Source organism: Porites lutea, chromosome 10, assembly GCF_958299795.1.
Source record: "Porites lutea chromosome 10, jaPorLute2.1, whole genome shotgun sequence".
Classification (NCBI taxonomy): Eukaryota; Metazoa; Cnidaria; class Anthozoa; order Scleractinia; family Poritidae; genus Porites; species Porites lutea.
Genome location: NC_133210.1, coordinates 31,081,785 through 31,103,688, shown reverse-complemented (window position 1 = coordinate 31,103,688; position 21,904 = coordinate 31,081,785). Strand labels below are relative to the sequence as shown.

At 40.1% G+C, this 21,904-nt stretch overlaps 3 protein-coding genes across 4 annotated transcripts; 2 read left to right on the top strand and 1 right to left on the bottom strand.

Moving 5' to 3' along the window:
- Window positions 1–105: 105 nt before the first annotated feature.
- LOC140950503 (glutathione reductase, mitochondrial-like) lies at window positions 106–15,755 on the top strand. Its single transcript, XM_073399741.1, has 13 exons — window positions 106–328; window positions 1,770–1,796; window positions 2,297–2,385; window positions 2,499–2,568; window positions 2,798–2,930; window positions 9,219–9,273; window positions 9,587–9,686; window positions 10,599–10,685; window positions 11,307–11,459; window positions 12,407–12,448; window positions 12,654–12,855; window positions 13,250–13,383; window positions 14,307–15,755. Exons 1-13 carry the CDS (start codon window positions 170–172, stop codon window positions 14,454–14,456), a joined length of 1,401 nt encoding a protein of 466 aa, XP_073255842.1. The 5' UTR covers window positions 106–169; the 3' UTR covers window positions 14,457–15,755.
- Window positions 3,354–9,166, bottom strand: LOC140950501 (uncharacterized). Of its 2 annotated transcripts, none has more exons than XR_012167190.1 (2): window positions 3,521–9,166; window positions 3,354–3,433 (listed from the first exon to the last, which is right to left on the bottom strand). XR_012167190.1 is itself a non-coding variant. In XM_073399737.1 (2 exons), exon 2 carries the CDS (start codon window positions 8,649–8,651, stop codon window positions 3,762–3,764), a length of 4,890 nt encoding a protein of 1,629 aa, XP_073255838.1. In that variant the 5' UTR covers window positions 8,652–8,898; window positions 8,986–9,166; the 3' UTR covers window positions 3,354–3,761. The 2 variants fall into 2 exon arrangements, 1 of the variants encoding a protein (XP_073255838.1); XM_073399737.1 differs by having other exon boundaries at window positions 3,354–8,898; window positions 8,986–9,166.
- A 3,776-nt stretch (window positions 15,756–19,531) lies between the features above and the next one.
- LOC140950150 (PI-PLC X domain-containing protein 3-like) lies at window positions 19,532–20,952 on the top strand. The gene has a single exon (XM_073399336.1). It carries the CDS (start codon window positions 19,621–19,623, stop codon window positions 20,623–20,625), a length of 1,005 nt encoding a protein of 334 aa, XP_073255437.1. The 5' UTR covers window positions 19,532–19,620; the 3' UTR covers window positions 20,626–20,952.
- The last annotated feature ends 952 nt before the right edge of the window (window positions 20,953–21,904 follow it).

The window sequence follows — 21,904 nt, the reverse complement described above, 5'->3', positions numbered from 1 at the left end:
GTTTTGCAAACACAACTCGGTCGCCATCTTGGTTCTAGAACACTGGCTACCAGGTCTTAGGCCGCGCGATTTCCGCCCCAGTCCCTCACTCTTTCCAGCCGGGCCGAAGAAAATGGAAAACAACCGAGCGTGACAAAAAGGAACAAAATCAATAGCTTTCACTTCACCGATGCGTTTGTCACTCCGCTTCATGATGACTCAAGCAATTCAAACATACGATTATCTTGTAATCGGTGGAGGTTCTGGTGGTCTTGCTAGCGCTCGTAGAGCTGCACTTCTTGGCGCCAAAGCTGCCGTTATCGAACATGGAAGACTTGGGGGAACATGCGTAAGTAAACTTTATCAGCCATCTTTCAGAGCTACTGATACTAAAGCGAGATCTGTTTGTTCTGCGGGGCTGGTCCTACGGCAGTGATATTGGCCCGGTTTACGCCCATAAGTTGGCAGAGATTTCATCGATTTTCCAGAGAATTTTGTCTGAATGTTGCCTTCCTCTTCGTTTGATTACATTTGTCACCCATCAACAGTGAGGCATAAAAGGTGTAATATTTCAGTCAGAGGTGTGAAAAAGTCATGAAGCCTTGACAGCATCAAAATAGGCGAGGATTGCCTTTGAATTTTATTTTTTGCTTCCCACAAATTCGCATGTTATCAAGATCAGATGCGCTGATAGCGTTTACTTTTTTCCAAAACTAAATACTACATTATTAGATCGAGAGATGAGTACAGTACGGTTGCAGTAGTTCGTGTTTATTAACTTGATGTGCAATCTTTTTAATGTGCGGTGAATGAAAGGCAAAGATCAGTAGGTTTTAAACCATTGATTTCCAGTTTAAACTGACCGCTCAGAATATCCAAAAGAGACAAAATGAGAAGGAAACAACGTGACATAGCATTAAATTAACATTAATTTATTAAAGAAATATATTGCACAGTCATTGTAGACAACATATTCATCCATTATAAATAATTGTCACACTTGTGAACCACGTAATGTTGTCAGTACTTTTAGGGATCCATTGGGTGGGTGGGGGAGCTGAGGTTCTCCCACATAATTTATCTAGAGGGGGTGCCTGGGTGCCCATGACCCCCTTTAGTGAGAAGCATCTCTTTTTCTAGCAAGTTGATATATAAGCCAAAACCCACAAAACAGTCCTTAAATTCACTGCATTTGAGTGAAGATATCTTAGCCATCTTATTTCCTAATTTTATTTAAAACTATTGAGTGAAAGTTCACTCTGTTGAAAAGTTATTCACATTAAGGGCCTGTTGACATGGAGGTGAGGGACCCCAGGTAGGTGAGATGGCATAACCTGCCTGTCCATATACCGTAAAATTCTGAAAATAATCACCTCCGTGTATAAGCCCCCCAAACTGGTAACGCAAAAAACCCTCCGTTAAATCGCCCCTCCAAATACAAGCCGGCCGGGGGCTTATACTTGGAAAATTGTTCTCAAATACAAAGGATAACAAAGTAAAAACGGTAAATTTACTTCCAACTATAGCTATATGGCTAGCCCAATTGATTTTGAAATGCAAATTTAAGCCCCTCCAAAAATAAGCCCTTCAAAAAGGGCCTTTGAAAAATATAAGCCACGGGGCTTAGTTATGGAATTTTACAGTAATCTCTCATTTTAATGTGATCACGTTTGTATGATTATATGGACAGGCGTGTCCAACCTAAGTGTGTTACCTCACTTACCTGGGGTCCCCCACCTCCATGTAAACAGGCCCTAACACATTCTTGTCCATTTCTTCATTTTTACCAGGTTAATGTAGGATGTGTTCCCAAAAAGGTTAGTGATTCTACTGGATGATCACCATCCAGCAGTAATGTTAGTTTATTCTTACCTTATTAAATACTCTGCAAATGAAGGAAACTATGCTTTCATTAATATTCTAAGCTGACCTCTCAGTGAAATTATCCACTTATAAATAAACTGGGCCCGGTTGTTCAAATGTTGGATAAATCATAATGCCATTCACCAGATAAATAACTATCCAGCATAAAGTATTAGGGTAGCCAATACTGTGTTATTGACTGGATAGAGATTTTCCCACTGGAGAGCGCTAACTACTTTTCGAACAACTCCGCCCTGGAGTACATCCAGCTATAATAACTGGTTGTCACATCCTTCTTCAGACAGACCTAACTGTAGCAAACATGAATTAATAGATTTTTGAATTCTTGTCACAACTCTCTTCCTCGTGTTTTTTTTTATTATAAAAATTAACGCACCTTCCTGGTGCAATATTGCTCTACATATTAATGTCATTATCTTTTGCCGCATTGTAGGTGATGTTTAACACTGCCGTGCATGCTGAATATATCCATGATCATGCGGATTATGGGTTTGATGTCACTCTCAACAACTTCTCTTGGGAGTAAGCATATATTTTGTTCTGAAATCCATCATCATCAGCTGAGTAAAAATTTTTTTCAATGTATTAAACATTTTTAATGAGAAAAGTGTGTAATATTATGGTTTTTATTATAGGTCAGTGAAAAATTCAAGAGATGCTTATGTCAAGAGACTAAATGGCATTTATGAAAACAATTTGCAAAAGGTAATACTTTCTATTGTAAATTAAAATATTGATTAGAATATTATAGTTTTAGTGTTTTTCTTGGTAAGAGAATTTGCAGCCAAATAATTAGGAGGTGTTAAAAAAGCTCTTTTAAAAAATTTGGACTTTACTGTTACAGTAACCTTTGATCGATCGATTGATTGATTGATTGATTTTACTATAACTTGCAAGAGTTTAATTTGGTTTTTACTGTACATTAATTTTAAAGGACAAGGTGGAGTATGTTGTTGGCCATGCAGTGTTCACACCTGAGGGTAGTGTTAAAGTTGGTGACAATGTGTACAGTGCCAAACACATTCTGATTGCTTGCGGAGGGCGACCAACCGTACCCAATTTTCCAGGTGAGACATGAGGATGACCAATGCAAAATTTGTGTTAGTTTAATAATAATTTGTTATATGATAATATTATTGGCATTTTGCACAAAATCTCAGGAATTGTGAAAAAAAAAAACTGCTAAACTGGACATTTACTAGTTGAATAACAAACCACATAATTTCATGCATTTCGTAAGATCAAGGTCTAATTAATATTTATTTGAATAAGCTTAATCACGAGATTGCATAATTTTGTGCAACATGCAGAAGCTTAGTCTTGATACATCAAGCCTTGGCTTATTTTTGACTTTTTTTCTTTACTGAATAGTTTCACCAGAAAAAACAAATATTTAAAGAAGCACATAAATCCAACAAGTCCGCCTGTTCACACACACACTGTAGATAGCAATGACTGTTGGGGTCGACACAGAAATTTCGACGCGTTGATTGGACTATTAATCTGTCTTTAATCGCCAAGTTTCTCGTGCTTGGTTCGATCGGTGATCACTGGTCATGAACGGTGAAAACTGAACATAAAATAAGCAAAAATGACAAATAAACCTAAAGAAAACCTAAATAAACCTAAAGCGACACTAAAGAGCAAAACTACTTACATTCTGTGCGATGCAATCGATGAGAAATTCAAAACATTTGCTCTATAACACTACACTTGAAAACACGTGGTGATCTGCTTTTGCTGTGGTCATGTGACCATCCGAAACTAACATGATATAAGTAGTCACGTAGTGTCCAAAAAGGAAGTGAACGCAAAAATAAATCAAAATAAAATTTGGACTAAACATTCCGCCGGCCTTGGGACAACCCAGTAGGTAGGCCCAACGTCACTAGCCTAGACTAATTATTCTCAAGATCGTTCTCCAGTAGGCATAGCTTCTGAATAGGTCGGATGAACACAGAGTCCTTTGTCTTGACTTTCGCTGTGCGCACCAGGCCGTCGGGGCCAGGGAAGACCTCTAGGACTCGTCCAAGTTTCCAGCATCCTCTCGGCACGTTGTCATCAACTAACAGGACAAGGGCCTTCGGCTTCAAGTTAGGTAAGACCTTTCTCCACTTTCCTCGGGCTTGCAGGGTAGGTAAATACTCACGCAACCACCTCTTCCAAAATAGGTCTGCCAGAAATTGTACCTGCCTCCATTTCCTTCTGTGATACTGATCTGCTTTCTCAAATATGCCAGGGGGTAGGCAGATAGTCTTCCTCTGCATTAAGAAATGCGCTGGCGTGAGTGGCTGAAGGTCATTTGGGTCGTCTGAATTGGCGGTGAGCGCTCGCCCATTTAACACTCGTTCAACTTCAGTCAACAGCGTCTGAAGAACTGCTTCCGTAACTACTTGGGTCCCTAGGATAGACTTCAGAACAGTCTTAGCACTTCGCACCATCCGCTCCCAAATCCCAGACATGCTAGAAGCAGTTGGCGGCTGGAAGACCCATTTGCACCCTCGTTGTAGAAGCTCTTGCACAATTTGTTGCTGGTTCCACTGCTCGATCGACTCTCTCAGCATCTTATTCAAGCGTGTAGACAGAACAGCAGCTTGGAGTTCAAGCCTTGGAATGCTTGTGAACTTGACAGGTGCATTTCTTGCTTTCCCCACAACAAACGAGCAGTGAATAGACCCATCTGGATTCTCGACTCTTAGATACGCAGATGCACCGTAGCCAATTTCAGAGGCATCAGAGAAGATATGCAGCTGTAGTTTGCATTTGGAAGCATCTGTTCCAGCTGGCAAGTAGCAACGTGGGATGCGCAGTGCAGAGAGGGATGACAGCTGTGAGGTCCAAGACTTCCATCTGGCTAAGAAGTTTTCTTCGAGTGGCTGGTCCCAGTCTACCTTAGCCTTCCACATATCCTGCATAATTACTCTGGCAGTAAGGGCCACAGGCGCAGCAAACCCAAGAGGGTCATACAGGGAACAAACGGCGGACAGTACTCCACGCTTTGTTTCGGGTCGATTCAAGTTCTTGATGTCAAATCCAAGCTCATCTGTTTCAGCAAACCAGCGAATCCCTAGCGCCCTTTCCACTGGCAGTTCGTCTAAGTCAAGATTCAGATCTGGTGTGGCTCTTTTCTCGGTGGGAATGGTTGCCAAAACATTCTTACTGTTCGTCATGAATTTCGTAAGGTTGAAGCCACCGTGATTCAGGATTTTCACTAGGTCCGATGCTACAGTAGATGCTGTATTCTCCTCACTGAAGGATGGCAGAGCATCGTCAACATAAAAGTTCCTGTCAACAGTTGCAACAACTTGCGGGTTGAACCTTTCAGCATTGTCACTGGCTGTTCTTCTCAGGGCCCAATTTGCAACGCAAGGGGACGAGGTTGCTCCAAATATGTGTACTTCCATAACATAGACATCCGGGGGTTTGTCGTAATCATCTGTCCACCAGAGGAATCGTAGAGCTTCTTGATCTTGTTTACGCACACGCACTTGATGAAACATTGCCTCGACATCAGCGGCTACCCCTACATGCCCCTGTCGAAATCGCAGCAGCACACCAACGAGACTGTTTGTCATGTCTGGCCCTTGAACGAGATTCTTGTTTAGAGATGTTCCTTCATACTCAGATGCGGCATCGAAGACGATACGGAGCTTGTCAGGTTTGTTGGGATTAGTCACTGGATGATGAGGTAAGTACCAAGTTATCGAGCTTTCTCTAGCTGCTTCTTCAGGGGACAATTTGCGTGCATAACCCTTCGAGATGTACTCAGTCATGACTCCACGGTACTTAGCAGCCATTTGCTCATTTCCTGCTTTGGTCAGGCGTCGTCTAAGCAATTCTGCTCGTTTTTCAGCTAAAATGCGATTGTTTGGCAGCTTTGGCTGATCTTCCTTCCATAGTAGGCCAACTTCATAATGCCCGTCTACAAGGGTAGTAGTTTCTTCAATGATTTTTAGGGCTCGTTTGTCTTCCACAGATAAGGGCTTCTCTCCTGCTTTCAATGTTCCATAGTCTTCGATCTTCCAAAACCTTTCAACAAAGTCGTCAGGTTTGTGTCCAACAGAGATGAAATTGAGCTCAGCTCTTCTTGTCCCAGCGATAGTCAATGGACCTGAAATGCTCCAACCGAGAGGGTACCGATAACCGTAGAGGCCGCTCTTGTTGTCTTTCGGGATTCTGACTTCCTTCTGCAAGTGTGCAACAGGGACGTTACTCCCCACAATGATCGAGACTCGTTCAAAGTCCACCACTGGGAATGTAAGGTCTTGAAGGTGCGGATACTTATGGACATCTACTGTCCCCGGCAAAACTCGTTCTGATTGATTCAGGTCAGGGAGAACGTAAGCTTCATTAACATCAATGTCTTCACCGTATGCTTCTACAGGACTGAGAGTAAAGGAAACGCGTCGACTCTCCACCAGCTCCTCGCTGTTCGTAATAGTCTTAATCCCGATTTGCTCCGAGATCCCTTTCAGGTCAAGATGATCAGCAAGCTCTTTGTCAATGAGGGTATCGGTACAGCCATTGTCAAGAAATGCATATGTAGAAAGGGAACCACCGTTCTCTGCAGTAATGGTTACAGGAACTACATTTAACAAAACTTGGGCTCTTGTGGTGCTGACACCGGCAGATGTAATCGAAGTCTGTGGCCTGTCGCTGGGCGGCTGTCTTGTGCCTTGCTCCATTTGTGGTTGCCGGGTTATTGGGTCAGCAGTCGGAGTACTGTATCGGTTAGTGGGGTTATGAGTGTTCTTGTTTCCAGGAGTTCTGCGTCCATTGTTGTTGTCCCTATGCAGTATTGGTAAGTGGTGTCCAGGACACAGAGAACAAGCTGGTGGCTCAGGACAGGAAGTACCACTGTGATCGGGATTATGGCAACCACAGTTAAAGCAGAACCCATACGATGCTGCATATTGTCGACGCACGGCTACACGGTCACACTGTTTGACGATTGGGCACTCCTGGAGTCGGTGGGGAGTAGACTTGCAAATTGCACAGTTTGCAGAGTTCTCTTTCTTGGGGGCGTTCTTAAGCGATGTGGCGTTGATCGTAGCATTTTTCGTGGGCAGGTCCGATCCTTTAGAAGCTTTGGGGGGGGACTTGTTTGTCCTGTTTTCTCCCCTTTGCGGCTGCATTCCAAACACTGGGTCATTCCTTATTGACGCTTGCCTTTTCACAAATTTTGCAATGTCCTTTAGTCGTGCAGTTCCACCACGGCTAACAATCTCGTAGTTTTCGGTCTGCCACTTGGTGATTAAATCATTTGGGAGTCTGTTTACGATTCTTCTCAAATTGGTAGCTACGCTTGCTTCGCGTTCCACATCTCCCTTCAGAACCTTGGTTGAAGTGTTCAGCTTCTCGGCAAAATTAAGCAGACCCATGTTGTCACCATAGGCAAGTTTGGGGCCTGAGACTAACTCTTCGATGCAGGCTTGCGTCACCTGAATAGGGCGACCAAAGCGTTCCTCTAAGATCTTCATTAGCTCACTATAGGAGGAGCCTCGGTTTCTTTTGATGACCTCCAAGGCTTCTCCTTTCAGGAACTTCGGTAAGTACTCTACCCGCTGCGCATCAGTTAGTAGCTCACTTTCAAGGTGAGTATGTGCCTGTTCTTTGAAGAACGGGAAGTCTGCTGGGTTGCCATTAAAGGGTGTAGGAGAGATTCCGTTCAGAAGCTGTACCTTCCACATGGCTGCTACATGGTCTTTAGGGGCTTGCTCTATTACTTTGTCTTCTGGCTGAGACTTAGGTCTATACTGGAAGGTTCGTGGGGCTTGGTATGGTGGCTGCTGGCATTCAGTGACTGGCAGTGCTCCCTTGTTTGCAGTATCGGCAATATTGGATTTGACCTCAGTGGCTGGCTTTTCCTTGCACGAACCAGGTGCTGTGTCTTGGGGGGTGGAGCAACTGACAGGTATAAGAGGCAGTGAAGGTTTGGGTGTCGGTGCTGGGATTTTTGGTGTTCGGGGTTCTGAATCATCAAGTTGAATTTGAGGTGACTGTCCCAGTGGTTTCTCCTCAATGGGATAGGTTGTCTGAACAATATTGTCCACACCATTAACAACACCAGTTTCCTCGTCGAACTCATTTTCAATCTTCCAGTCCAGCTCAGCTAGAACGGCTTCGTCCTCGAGTAGTCTCAATTCCTTCTTTGCGCTCCGCTCATGCTCTGCTTTGACCAATTCGGCTTCTTGTTGAGCCTTACTCTTGGCTAACTCAGCTTCCTCTTGTGCCCTACTCTTCGCTAACTCCAATTTCTTTTTTGCTAAAAGCATGGCTCTAAACCTTTCTTTCCGGGACGACGAAGAGGATCTTGAAGTAGTGGAGCTCTGAGACTGGTGCGACTTGTGACTTTTAATGGAGCGTTCATCATCACGTTTTTGTGTTTCTTGATCAGTCCGTATTTGGGTTTCGCATTCTTCTATTGTAAACATCATCTGTTCTTTGAGGGACTTGAACCTTTGCTGTACTTCTTGTAGTCGTTTGCTGTCACGTATGCCTGGCAGGTACTTCGAGTGTACAGTCTCAAAGGATTTCCAAATGATAGCTAAACGATCTACTATTTTGCGGGCGGACAAGTGCTCCCAATTAGTGTAGAGGAGAGTTTGGAGCTGCTGTGTTTCAAAGGCAACTTCTTTAGATTCCTTGTTCCACAAAGATGCAAGTCTGCGTTGTTCGCTTATTTCGCGTTGATACACAAGTTCACCAAAATCAATTTGAGTATTTGGTACGGGGTCCTGGCGTAGGGAGTATCCAACTGCTCCTTTCGCTGAGTCCTCAGGGTCCATTCCGCGATCCACTATCGCGCGGTCCAGTCCAGAGATTCCTGCGATTCCGTTCGGTCGGTTCGGAGCGTTCGTTTTCTCGAGAATCCAGGTGAAAACACAGTTTTCTCTTCGTACTTTGTAGAATTTTTCACAATGTTGGGGTCGACACAGAAATTTCGACGCGTTGATTGGACTATTAATCTGTCTTTAATCGCCAAGTTTCTCGTGCTTGGTTCGATCGGTGATCACTGGTCATGAACGGTGAAAACTGAACATAAAATAAGCAAAAATGACAAATAAACCTAAAGAAAACCTAAATAAACCTAAAGCGACACTAAAGAGCAAAACTACTTACATTCTGTGCGATGCAATCGATGAGAAATTCAAAACATTTGCTCTATAACACTACACTTGAAAACACGTGGTGATCTGCTTTTGCTGTGGTCATGTGACCATCCGAAACTAACATGATATAAGTAGTCACGTAGTGTCCAAAAAGGAAGTGAACGCAAAAATAAATCAAAATAAAATTTGGACTAAACAATGACCTTTGATGAACCTGCAGTTTGCTCAATTTATTCCCAACAGGCTGCCAGTATGGTATCACCAGTGATGGCTTCTTTGAATTAGAGGATCTTCCAAAGTACGTAGGTGTCAGTGATATGATGATCCTTGATTATTAAATTGTCGAGATGGTTCTCCATGAATTTTAGGCTTAGTGTCTTCCTCTGGTACCCTGGAACCCTGGAACCCAACCCTTAACCCACAGCAAAACAAGATGAAATACATCTTAGACTAAGCACCAAACTATTAACTATAAACTAGACTGTGACTATAGAACTCTCCCCAATCTTCCACTGCAGCTAAGGGCTTTTTTCCCCAAAAATCATACCTTCCTTGTGCTTCTTTCTTTTACCTGGTGATACCGTTATTTTTATTTATTATTTTACCATCAGGAAAGTAGCTGTCATTGGAGCAGGGTATATAGCAGTGGAGCTGGCAGGAATATTGAATGCTCTTGGTTCTAAGGTCTCATCACTTATCAGATATGATAAGGTAACCATTTGACAACAGTACTGTATACTACTATATGTAAATATAACCCGGGTAAATATGGCCACTAATGGACCATTAAAATATAAGGCTTTTTAACAGGGTGCCATACAGTGTACTAGTGAAGAAGAGTCGTATTTCATGGCTAGTAAATAAGTTTCTTTTCTCGCTGTTTTCTTCTAATTTCATTTATCACTGGTCTGTCCTTTAAAAATATGCATGTTTGATTTGTTTGGCTGTATTAAATTTGTGCAGCGTTCGCACACACCTTGAAAGTCCTTCAATTGAAAATCCTTGAATTTTACAATAAAGATTCAAGGCTGTGAAAGTCTTTGAAAATTGCAGTTGGTGCTGGAATGTCCTTGAATTTCGGTGCTAACTTTATCCAACCCAGATTCTCAAGTGCCTAATTTTAAAATGAAATTGCTCATGTTGTGGAAGAACTAAAAAAGACATAGACTCAAGGCTCTTTTTTGCACTGAATAGAGTCCTTGAAATATGGGAAATGTGTCCTTGAAAGTCCTTGAATTTTTTGTTCAAAAAAGTGTACAAACGATGGTGGTGAATTTGTGGAGAGATGTGTACGTAGGAATTTGATATTAATGTGGCTGGTGGCTGTGTTAATGAGGTTTTCTCTTAAACAAAGTGGCCGTATGGCACTTTTAAAGTCTTAAATGCCATTTTTGCTGGTTTGTACCGTCATGAGGCTATGCCGTACTTTTTACTATCTAAAACGTCTCACGTAAATTAATCCTGCAACTCGCTCTTCTGATCAGACTCCATTAGCTATTTCTTTTTAAGCAGTTAGTTCTGCTTTGTTTACAGTTACCACTTGTTTCGCCAACCAAATACAAAAGTGCAGAATAAATAAAAGATCAAACTCATTGTGATATACCGCTCTGCTTTATGCGACAGGTTCTTCGAACTTTTGACTCGATGCTGAGTGAAGGAGTCACCAATGAGATGGTTAAAGCTGGAATTGACCTGCATACTCACACAACTGTACGTGAAACACTAGCATGTAAGACAGGCATTTCTGGGGACGCTCAAGTGGGGTTTGGGGTGTAAGTGCGAAGCACGAGACACGGAAGTAAAAGGCAACGGAAAAAATTCCCTTTTTCCTTCTCTCTTGCTTTGCGCATTGCGCCCCAAAATTTTCCTGAGTGTCCCCAATGATGCCTGTCGTGTCAATGCTTTTTTGTGCATTTGCGTGTATCTACTACCTTTGAGAAAACAATTTGTAGTCAAGCGCTCATTTTGTTTTTCTTGTCCATTTTTAAATGGGCATGGCTCATCACGAGACTTCAGCCTTCGTGAATCGTACTATATTGTAGACGAAACTTGGCTTCTATTTTTGTTATGGTTATAGAGTGGATCGTTATAAAGCTTAGAAGATCCTTTACAGACCCACATAACGTTTATAATCGTTCGTTTCGTATCATTTCTAAACTTCCGGTGTGGAGTGGCGTTTCATATGCGCATAAATACTGAGCTTGGTCTGCCTGTGGTTGATTTTTTGGTCGTTTAATACTTGCTTCACTTCCGGGAATCACCCTTCTCTCTAAGTTTTTCTCTTTAATTCAAAACTGGATTGTTTTAATTGTGGTTGATATTTCCTTCCAGGTGGAAGAGATCACAAAAGACAGCACCAGTGGTCTAATGACGCTACACACATTGAAAAACAAAAAGGACAAGGTTGCCTTATCTGGCTATGACTGCGTCATATTAGCTATTGGAAGAGTTCCAAATACTGACACCCTCAGCCTAGATGGTCTGGTAAGTTGAAAGACTTATAAATAGGAAAATAATGGCCGATTCTTAGAGGTGTTCTTATGATCATGAAATTTTAGCCAAATTTAGCACTTATCTGGTCATGGAATTGACTGAGGCTATGTTTGCTTCTTTATAGCGGATAGCTTTTGCGACGGCACAAAAACCATACCGGATAGGCTTCCGTTCACAGATAACAACGGTGATTTTGGCGCGAATTTTGTAACGGAGCGACGCTACACCGCGCCGATCTCCAGAGTGGGGAGTCACTTATCGGATAGGTGTTCATACTGATACTGGATAGCTTTTCATGTCGGCTCGAAAAACTATCCGTTACTGTGTGAATCTTTCTTTGTTAACTTGCATCATTTAGCGTCAATAATTAAAAAACTTTTGACTATTTTGTTTTGCTTCTTTGAAGGGTTTAGGGCTCTAGTTATTGATGAAATTAAACAAAACCACGATGTATGTTCGAGACATTGAGTCATTGAGTTTGAGACATTCGGGACTTTAAGATCCAACGACCCGACGACAACGAGAGCGTCGCTTAAAAAGTGAATTTGTGTTCCTTCATTCTTAATAGCAATTATTCCTACCCACTTACTTTGTCAAATGTAGGCGAACCCTCCTGAAGCTGAATTTCAAGGGTCCATAGCCAAACTCAGATAAAGAAATAAAGTTTCGTCGTTGCATGTTTACGTCTTCTATAAAACGCAAAGTTAGGCATTTTCACGTCTTAGTCGTGCAAAAACAGGAAAGAAATGTACAAAAAAGCGTGATGCACGTGCAAAGTTGTTGTTTTGCTTATTAAACCAATTGTTTTTTTTGACGTTCTCGTTGCCGTCCGCGTCGTTGGATCTTAAAGTCCCTATTGAGTTGGACGACACGATGCCTGTTATACCATTGTTATACCATCATAAGTCACACTCACTCTCGTTTCTCTTCTATTGTAGGGCATAAATCTGGACAAAAAGGGACATATCTTGGTTGACGAGGTACGTCTATGAACTCACCAGTCTTAAATTTTGCCCCCAAACCTAGCTAAAACAAAAGAAAGTTATTTTGCGTACAGTGTAAAAGCCGGGTCCGTGAGTTATTAGCCTGCGCCACAGACGAAACTTTCTGACTCCGGTAAAATTACGTCTAGGACGAAGGTTATGAGTTATCTGGTAGTCATACTGTTCTTTTTTTGTTTTTCAGTTCCAAAACACGTCAAAACCCGATGTCTATGCATTGGGAGATGTATGTGGAAGAGCTTTACTCACGCCTGTGGCAATCGCAGCGGGAAGGAAATTAGCTCACAGATTGTTCGACGGCAAGACAGATTGGAAGTTAGATTATGACAATATTCCAACTGTCGTATTCAGTCATCCACCATTAGGAACTGTTGGACTAACACAAGGTACCGCGATATTTACCTTGCGAACTGAAAACAAAGGGAGTGGTGAAATCGGGCTTGCGAGAAGCGCGAAGGGCGCGCGAGGGGGAATTAGAATTCTCTTGCTGCCCAAATCTTGGCCACATGGGAAGCGGAACAAACTTCCATAGTGATACGTAGAAACTTTGAGAAATTTTTGGGCGACTAGAAAATCTTATTTTTTCATAAAAATCACATGGTGGGCACCCTGGATTTCACAGGTTAAGAACAGCCTGGAATACAAATTTAGATAAACTTTGAAAAAGATCTAGTAAACGTCTTTTTCTTTTACCCGAGTGCGCTGCGTTTCAGTTCCTCCTGGTTATTGTTTATTTATTTATTCATCCATCTATTTATTTTCTTTTTTGTTTTACTTCAGAGGAAGCCGAAGAGAAATACGGGAAAGATAAAATAAAGGTTTACAAAACATCTTTTACCAACATGTATCACGCACTTACAAAACGCAAAACAGGAACACTGATGAAGCTTGTTTGCCTTCTACCGGAAGAAAAGGTACGGCGAAATATATAACATCTTTTTTTTTTTTTTGGTTTTCCTTGACAGTGAAAACTTGTTCGTGTGAGTCAGACTTTCACTGTTTGCTTGTTTTTGATGTTGTTGTGGTTTGTTTGTTTTCATGATTTTCAGCTGCACGCGTAAATCGTGTTGCAAATTGCACGTACATACTGTTGCGTGCAAAACATGTTTAAGTTTAAGTTTAAGTTTAAGAATTCTTTTTACCAATGTACAAAATAAAAATATATATACATATATAAAAGTACAATAGGTAAAGGAAAGCAGTAGGGGGAAACTGAATTCCCATATAAAAACTGCCCTCCAAAACGAAAAGATAAAAAAATTAAGAATAGAAAACTTATACATAACTACACATCATGTGATACTAAGAGAAAAAAAAACAAAAACAAACAAACAAACAAAGAAAACAAAATTTAGTTGTTTTGTTTTGTTTTTGTTTTTTCCCTCTCCCCTTCCCCTTTTCTTTAATAAACTACTTAGATATTAAATAAAATACTAATACTTAGATAAAATATTAATACTTAGATATTAAAAAAAAAGAAAATCCAGATTCAGTAGGAAATAATAAAGATATGACTATTTACAAAGATAATTAAGTAATAAAGTTTTAAAAGAGTTCAAGCTGGAAGCAGACATAACGGAGTTTGGTAAAGAGTTCCAGTCATTAACATAACGATTAAAAAATGAAAATTTAAAATAGTTTGTCCTTGCTGCTCTAGGCCTGATTATAAAGTCATGGTTTCTCCTAGTTCTTGTCGGGCCAGTCAGATCCACGTATGTGGTATAATCAATATCAGAACATGCATATTGCTTTGACAAACCTGCATGTAAGAATTGTTTTTCAAGTTTCCTTCATACGAATGTGCTCATTTTTCATCATTTCTCTTCTTTTCCCTCAGGTCATTGGACTTCACATTTTGGGAATAGGTTGCGATGAAATGCTGCAGGGCTTTTCCGTAGCGGTTAAAATGGGAGCAACAAAGAAAGATTTTGATGCTACTGTGGCGATTCACCCTACATCCTCTGAAGAACTGGTTACAATGCGCTGATTCGATTTAGTATAACAGTGGAACCTAGATATAACGATAGGCCTTGGGACTTGCAAATCTGTTCGCTTGTACGAGGTTTCGTCATATCGAGGTTCTTTTTCATATATTTTACTGTTAAAAATCGTTCGAAAATCGTTCGTTTTACCGATGACTTCGTTTTATAGAGGTTCCTTATATCGAGGTTCCACTGTATTACATACCCTGTATTTACAGACTCTTTACAGACCATAGTTATTAGAGGAGACTGGTTATGAAAAGCGGCAAACATCAATGATAAAAACAACAGTGCTGCAGTTTAAGTTGGAAGCACCCTGAAAGTGCACAATCCTTTGTTTTCTGTTGGCAAATTGTTACGGAATAAATTAATGCAACGTTTTTATTGGTCAATACAATCAAAATGATAGGAATTCTTTTGAACGTTGTGCACTTTCAGGTCCACAAAAACATATAACAAAGGAGTCTGACGGGTTTCATAACCATTCCACTCAATTAACTATGTACAGACCAATCACAAGTAAAACCAAAACAAATCGTGGTTTCCCATACGTATTTTCCCGCGCTTCCAGCGCCGTATGCAGAAATACACCCCGAACCATCGCCTAGAATGCTACTGTTTCTCGCAACTGGCACTTACAGTGCCCAATTCTCAACTGTGCACATTCGTCAGATCAGAGGTGTGATTGGCTCTGTAGATTTTTCCACGTGATCTCTGATTCGTCAAATTTTAAATTATGTGCTTGTGTTTTGTTTTCGTTTTACAAACGAAACTTGTTTTGTACCCGCTGATACAAATAGTTTAAGCTCAGTTAGAAAATTTTGCACTGGAAAATCTGGCCAACAACCTTTTGTAAAATATTTCAATAAAAGAGTGGCAGAGCGGTGAAACGCAAATGACTTGTGTAAGGCATGTACTTTGTGTAACGTTTAAACGTGTAGGTTTACGCGTTTATAGGGATACAGTGCGCAGTTTTACTGATTTGTAGATAAGTATATCTAGCCGCGTTTTTGAGAATTTGCAGCTATTTGAGTGAAAAAGGGCAAAATGGCAGATTTTTTGCGTCCAATAAGCTCGAAAATAACAATTTCAAAGGAAAAAGAACTAGAAAAAGCGAGGATGACGAAAGGAAAATCAATGATTGCACTCTTAGTTTTTATATTAGGCACTTTGGAGATTTTTTTGGCCGAAAGCAGCTGCTTGAGACAAGAGGTGTATTTGGCGGCAACGTTTTCAGAAATCCAGCTAGATATATTCTCATAGATAGGGAAATAAAATCAAATAAAAGTTGATGAGATAACAAATCGACTTGTCCTGCTGATATGTCCTTTTAAGGAACAAACGAACACCTGTAATTGGTGACAAGCGAAGCTAGGGTGACTATAATAAAGGAAAATCGTTTTTTAAAAAGTGTGAAAATAAAAACCCTTTGGGGTGTGGCGAGTGGCGCGTTCTCGCCCCCATAGAGGGTCCTTGTTAGCCGGCCCAAAGGTTAGATTCCCAAGCGTTGCTAGATTGCGTGACGAGCTTAAAGAACTTCTGCCGTGCGTGGGAAGTTTAGGTATTTTAGGTATTTTATTTATTTGCCACACGATTACGATAATTACAAAAAGATGCCAAAAGAAAAAAATGTAGGAAGAGATGGCGAGGAGGCCTAAAAGAAACTATAGAGCTTATGTTAATTAGGCCTCCTCAATTACAATTTTTCGAAGATAGTATAAAAATTACGGCGACGGATACAACATAATATGAGGTGAAAAATTAAACTAATCAATATTACGGAAGTTTACAAATGTTGAATATTAAAAGGCTTTTTCCCAAAATTTTTGTTGGAGTATACTAATAATTATTACAAATAAATGCCTTAAGTGCTCTTTTAAAGGAGAAAGGTGAGGAAGCGTTGATGATGTTGGTGTTTAAGGTGTTGTAAAATTTAGGTCCTTGATAAAAAACGGAAAATTGTTTGGTTCGAGTACGACAGAAAGGCAGACGAAATTTACACGAGTTTCTTGTATTATACGAATGAATTTGACTTTGTAAGGTAAATTTACAATGAAATTTTAAAGGTAGAGTATGGTTTTGATAGGAGTACATGAATAAGCCTAGTTGTATTAAGTATATATCATGAAATTTTAAGATACCAAGATTTTGAAAGATTGGATCAGTATGTGCATCGAAAGTTGTTTTAGCTATAGTTCTGATCACTCGTTTCTGTAAAATCTCAAGACGAATAAGGTTAGTTCTGTAAGTAGAGGCCCAAACTAAGTTGCAATAAAAAAGGTATGGATAGACTAGAGAAAAATATAGTGTTCGTAAGGTTTTCGTGGATAAATAGAAACTGGATTTACGAATAATTCCTGTGCATTTAGAAACTTTATTGGCGACATGTGAGATTTCAGATTTCCAATTTAAATTTTCATCCATGATTACTCCCAAGAAAACTGTTTCTTTTACTTGATCAATTTTTTGATTATTAATTAAAAGTTGAATAGTTTGATTTGTACGCTTTTGAGATGGTTTAAATACAATGAATTTGGTTTTTTTCAAGTTTAATGAAAGCCTGTTAGCTCTAAACCATATTGACAACTTATTTAGCTCAGCGTTCAGTATATTAGTAAGGCAGTCTTTATCCTTGTGAGACACAAATACGTTTGTATCATCAGCAAATAATATCAGTTGTAATATTGTTGACGTGTTGATTATATCGTTGATGTAGAGCAGAAAAAACAAAGGCCCTAGTATTGAACCTTGGGGAACGCCACACATGATATTAGCACGATACGAAACATAACCATTGTATTCTACAAATTGAAGTCTGTTGGAAAAATAGCTCTTAATCCATTTGAGAGCCAAGCCACGTATGCCATAGTGTTCAAGTTTATCAAATAAGATGGAATGATTGACTGTATCGAAAGCTTTCGAGAGATCTAAAAAGACACCAACCGCTAATTCACCATGATCAATAGCAGATGAAATTTTTTCATGCAAATCAATCAAGGCAAGCGTCGTAGAGTGGTTTTTCCTGAAGCCGAACTGGTTATCACAGAGAATATGTAAATTAGTTAAATAATCATACAAGCGATTATAGATGATTCTCTCTAGAAATTTTGAAAAGCTTGGTAGAACCGAGACAGGCCTATAGTTGGTGAATAGTGACTGGTCATCAGCTTTAAACAGTGGTACCACACGAGCTATTTTCATTTGATCTGGTACAACGCCATGAGCGATCGATAAATTCATAATGTGAGCCAGAGGTCCCGAAATGATTTGAATGGATTCCTTAATTATAGACATTGGAATATTATCGTATCCAGCCGCTTTCCCGGAAGCAAAAGATTGAGCAATGGTAATAATTTCATCCTCTGTTGTTGGGCTAAAAAAGATTGACTCTCGAAATGATCCAGATAGAAAATCTTTATGTGAACAAGGAGGAGGCTGCATCTTCTTTGCGAGGTTGGGACCAATACTAGAGAAGTAGCTACAAAACCTATTTGCTACTTCCACTGGATCAGAAATCTCCTGACCGTCTGACTTAAATATTGTATTTAATTGAGGCCTTGGCTTTTTTCTGTTTAAAACTTCGTTTAAAATTTTCCAGGTCGCATGTGTATTTGATTTAGCATCTTCCAATTTCTTTTCATAATACCGACGCTTAGCCAAGCGCAAGGTGTGATTCAATTTGTTCTTATATCTTTTGTAGAGTGAACAATTGTCGACTGTTGGAACTTGAAGATATTTTTTGTAAAGTTTATTCTTTGTTTTAATTGATTTAAGAAGAGCTTTCGTTAACCACGGTTTTTTAAAGCGCCTCTGCTTTCTAGTCGCCTTCTTGAGAGGGAAGCAATCGTTATAAATCTTTGTATACATTTCATGAAAGCGTTTGTACGCAATATCTGGCTCATCACAAGTTTTAATCGAAGACCAATCAACAGCTTCTAGTTTTTCAACAAAAGTAGGAATATTATTCGGATTCTTATCTCTAATAAAGAAGGGGTCTTGTCGACATCGATTTACCGACGTGTTAACGTTATCTGAATGAAATGAGAAGACGGGTAGATGATCTGAAATGTCAGTAAATAATAAGCCGCTTCTCGAACGTTCAAAAAAGTTGTTCGAAAAAATATTATCTATTAACGTAGCAGTATGTGAAGTAATTCTCGAGGGACGCGTAATCAAAGGAAAAAACATATTAGAGTACATTCCATCTAAGAATTGGCCTGTGAGGTGGTGATTTTGGTAGTTAATTAAATTAATATTAAAGTCCCCCATTAGGAAGCATATTTTGTTTTCTCTAGAGATATTACCTAACAACTCATTGTTTGTAGACAAGAAATCGTCGAGTCTATGATTTGGCGGTCTGTAAACAATACCAACAATTATATTTTTTTCTCGAGGTCTTATTAATTCAATGAACAGTGATTCTACAGTATCAACATTATGGAGGGACAAATCTTCTCGAAGTTTGAACTCTAGATCGTTTGAAATATAAAGCCCTACCCCACCTCCAGTTCTATTTTGCCTATACTTGTGCAGAGATTTGAAACCATTAAAAACCATTAAGTTACCCGAAGGTAATGATCTTTCATGTTGAGTCATGTTTGATATTGACTTTTTTGTCATGTGTACCAAGTCTTAATGGAAAGGTTGCCGCTAGGAGCCCATCATTGATGGGCGCCCTGTGTCGCTGTGTTTTTGTCGATGGAATGAACTTCAAAAAACATTTCATGTGACAACAGAAAAAAATTGCCTGCCTCACTGAAATCTGCAAGAATCAAATCTTATTTATTTCATTTTTTTAAGATTTCGTTTCATTTCATTTCATTTCAATTTCAGGATATGACGCCTTGCGCACCTTTTTCTTTTTCTTAACGTATTTTTGGCTCTGATGCGGTTGCTTGCTAGTTAGGGAGCGTTGCGTGACGAGACAAAAATGACGGCGTAGCATTTCAATGTATAACAAGTTCTAGTCTAATTCCTCCCCAAATCACTGCTGACTCATACGCGGCAATTTCATCTTTTTTTTTTTAACCCGAGGCTCTACATTAAAACGTTTTAAAATGTATACGTAAGACAGAATTTAAATATATATGATCAAAAGGAGAGGGGACTGGAGTCCACAGAAAACAACCCCCACCCTTCCCTAGAAAGCAGTTTGTCTACAAAAACAGTATGGCGAAAAGCACAAAAGCAAAAAGTTCCGCTGTCCGCGATGATTCGTTCGAAATTCTCAGAGTTGGCGCTATGGAGGACAATGATTATTCGCGCTGGATGGAAAATCTACCAAATGAGAAACAACTATGCCCTTTAAAAGATCTTGTGATACCAGGATCGCATGACTCCGCTACATTTTTTCTCGATCAAGACATGGAGATTGGCCCCGATGAATCTCCCACGATTCAAATGCTGGGAAGCGTTTTCGGAAAAGTGGCAAAGTCTGTAGTCCATAGTTGGTCCGTTACGCAGTCTATGTCAATCTACGAACAGCTTTTGTCAGGAATCCGCTATTTGGATCTGCGAGTTGCGTACAGAGCCCAGGATAAACAGATCCGAATTCTTCACGGTCTGTACGGCTGGACAATCGAAGAAGTTTTGGCAGAAATAAACAGGTTCGTGGAAAAACATCCTAAAGAAATTGTCATTCTGGACTTTAATCATTTTTACAACATGGATCCGGCGGCACATGAGATGCTAGCCGATACTTTACTCGCTTCATTCAGTGAAATATTTCGCGCTCCGGGGGAAGACGGTCCAGACGTGACGCTACAAGAAATGTGGGGCAATGAAGAAAAAGTGATTATTATATATCACGATTATGGCGTGATCGATGCCTACCCCTGCTTTTGGCCTCCCCATTTAATCTGCTCCCCCTGGCCAAACACGGCGGACAGAAAACTCTTGATGGAATTTCTTAACAAACAATGCGCCGTGAGCACCTTTTCTGAAGATGCCTTTCAAGTGACGCAAGCTGTCCTTACACCTCAGACGTCAACCGTGTTTCAGAATATGACAAGTACTTTAAAAGATGTGTGTGCCATGAAGTGCAACTGTCACATCACTGGGTGGCTGAAGGCACTGTGCGGAACCAAGTGTCACAAGTTTAATATTATTATAGCTGACTTTGTTGAATTTGGAGACTTCATCCCTACTGTTATAAGTTTAAACTATTTTTTCTAGGGTTTCTATGGTAACCAGTCAAGCCTTCTAAGAGGCAACTTGCATTCCTGGCAAGCCTGAATTTTCCAGGCCTTTCTTTTTCCAACCGCATAAGTCACGACTTAAGCTGTGAGGATCTCCCTTACAGTAATTTCTTCATTCTGTGGTTCAAGTGTATGAAATATTCATATATTCATTACTTCTTCTTCACCTTTACCAGGTATATTACCAACCATTTTATGACCAGCTCTCCGCTGGCTTTCTAGCTCAACTGGTTAGAGTGCTACACTGGTATCGCACCTAGAAGTGGCGGGTCTAGACCAACTGAGGCCCAAAAGGCCGAAAAAATTTTTTTGGAGACCACCCCCCCTTATCTCAGGGTCTGGATGACCGTTCCCCCCCCTTATCTGAAGGTCTGGATCTGCCACTGCCTAGTATGTCAGGAATCGAATCCTGGCAAGCCTGAATTTTTTCAGCAAAGCGAAAATAAGACGTGCGCGACTTGGGAAAGGGGGTGGTGGCCTTCCCCAGCCTGCACGCATTTTTCGCATTTACTTTTTACTGAAAGAATTTTCACCACTATCTTGGAGCGTGGAACAGGCTAAGCTTACGTGGGAAGTAAAGAATGTGAAATTGAAAATGAAAAATGGGGAGAGACGGCCTTAATTTCTTGGAATCGTCAAGGGTCACAGGGTTTTCATTAAGAATTCCACTTAGCAGTACTGCAGCAGAAAGATGTAATATCACAGGAGAATATTTTGTAAGAGGCTCCATGTCTGAATAAAAATAGTGATGGGCTACCAAATGTTAGCCAGAGAATTCAGCATAGTAATCGGAGAATTCTCCGATCTCCGATGCCTAATGAATAACCTGAGTGTCACCCACTCTAAAATATATGGGCTCCTGGTTAGTTCAAACATTGGTTTTTAGCAGTTTGAATTAATCCCCCTTTGAAAGGGTTGTCCCACACAAGAAAAACATCTTTTTATGTGCAGTCTTGATCTTTTAAACTTATTTTGATTATTATTAATAACCAGTAATAATCAATAATAACAATATTATTAATCAATAATAATAATATTAATAATGATAATACTATTTTAATCAATAATAATTAACAATGACAAATAATAATAAATAATTATTTATGCAGCTATTGTGTGATAAAGACAGGCCAGCTCTTCTTTACAGACGTGCTTATGAATATTTATTGTTGAAAGTTTCATTTGAATTTGTTTGCTGAGCCTGCCAGAACATACACTCATTTATCGTTTCAGGAGTTTCAAAAAAAATAGAATGA

Excerpts from the sequence above, each read along its gene's own strand:
- LOC140950501 (XM_073399737.1), bottom strand. The coding sequence starts at position 8,651 with ATGGACCCTGAGGACTCAGCGAAAGGAGCAGTTGGATACTCCCTACGC.
- LOC140950150 (XM_073399336.1), top strand. The coding sequence starts at position 19,621 with ATGGCGAAAAGCACAAAAGCAAAAAGTTCCGCTGTCCGCGATGATTCG.
- LOC140950503 (XM_073399741.1), top strand. The coding sequence starts at position 170 with ATGCGTTTGTCACTCCGCTTCATGATGACTCAAGCAATTCAAACATAC. Across the intron at positions 1,797-2,296 it reads TAGGATGTGTTCCCAAAAAG|GTGATGTTTAACACTGCCGT; the intron begins GTTAGTGATTCT and ends GCCGCATTGTAG. Across the intron at positions 9,274-9,586 it reads GAATTAGAGGATCTTCCAAA|GAAAGTAGCTGTCATTGGAG; the intron begins GTACGTAGGTGT and ends TTTTACCATCAG.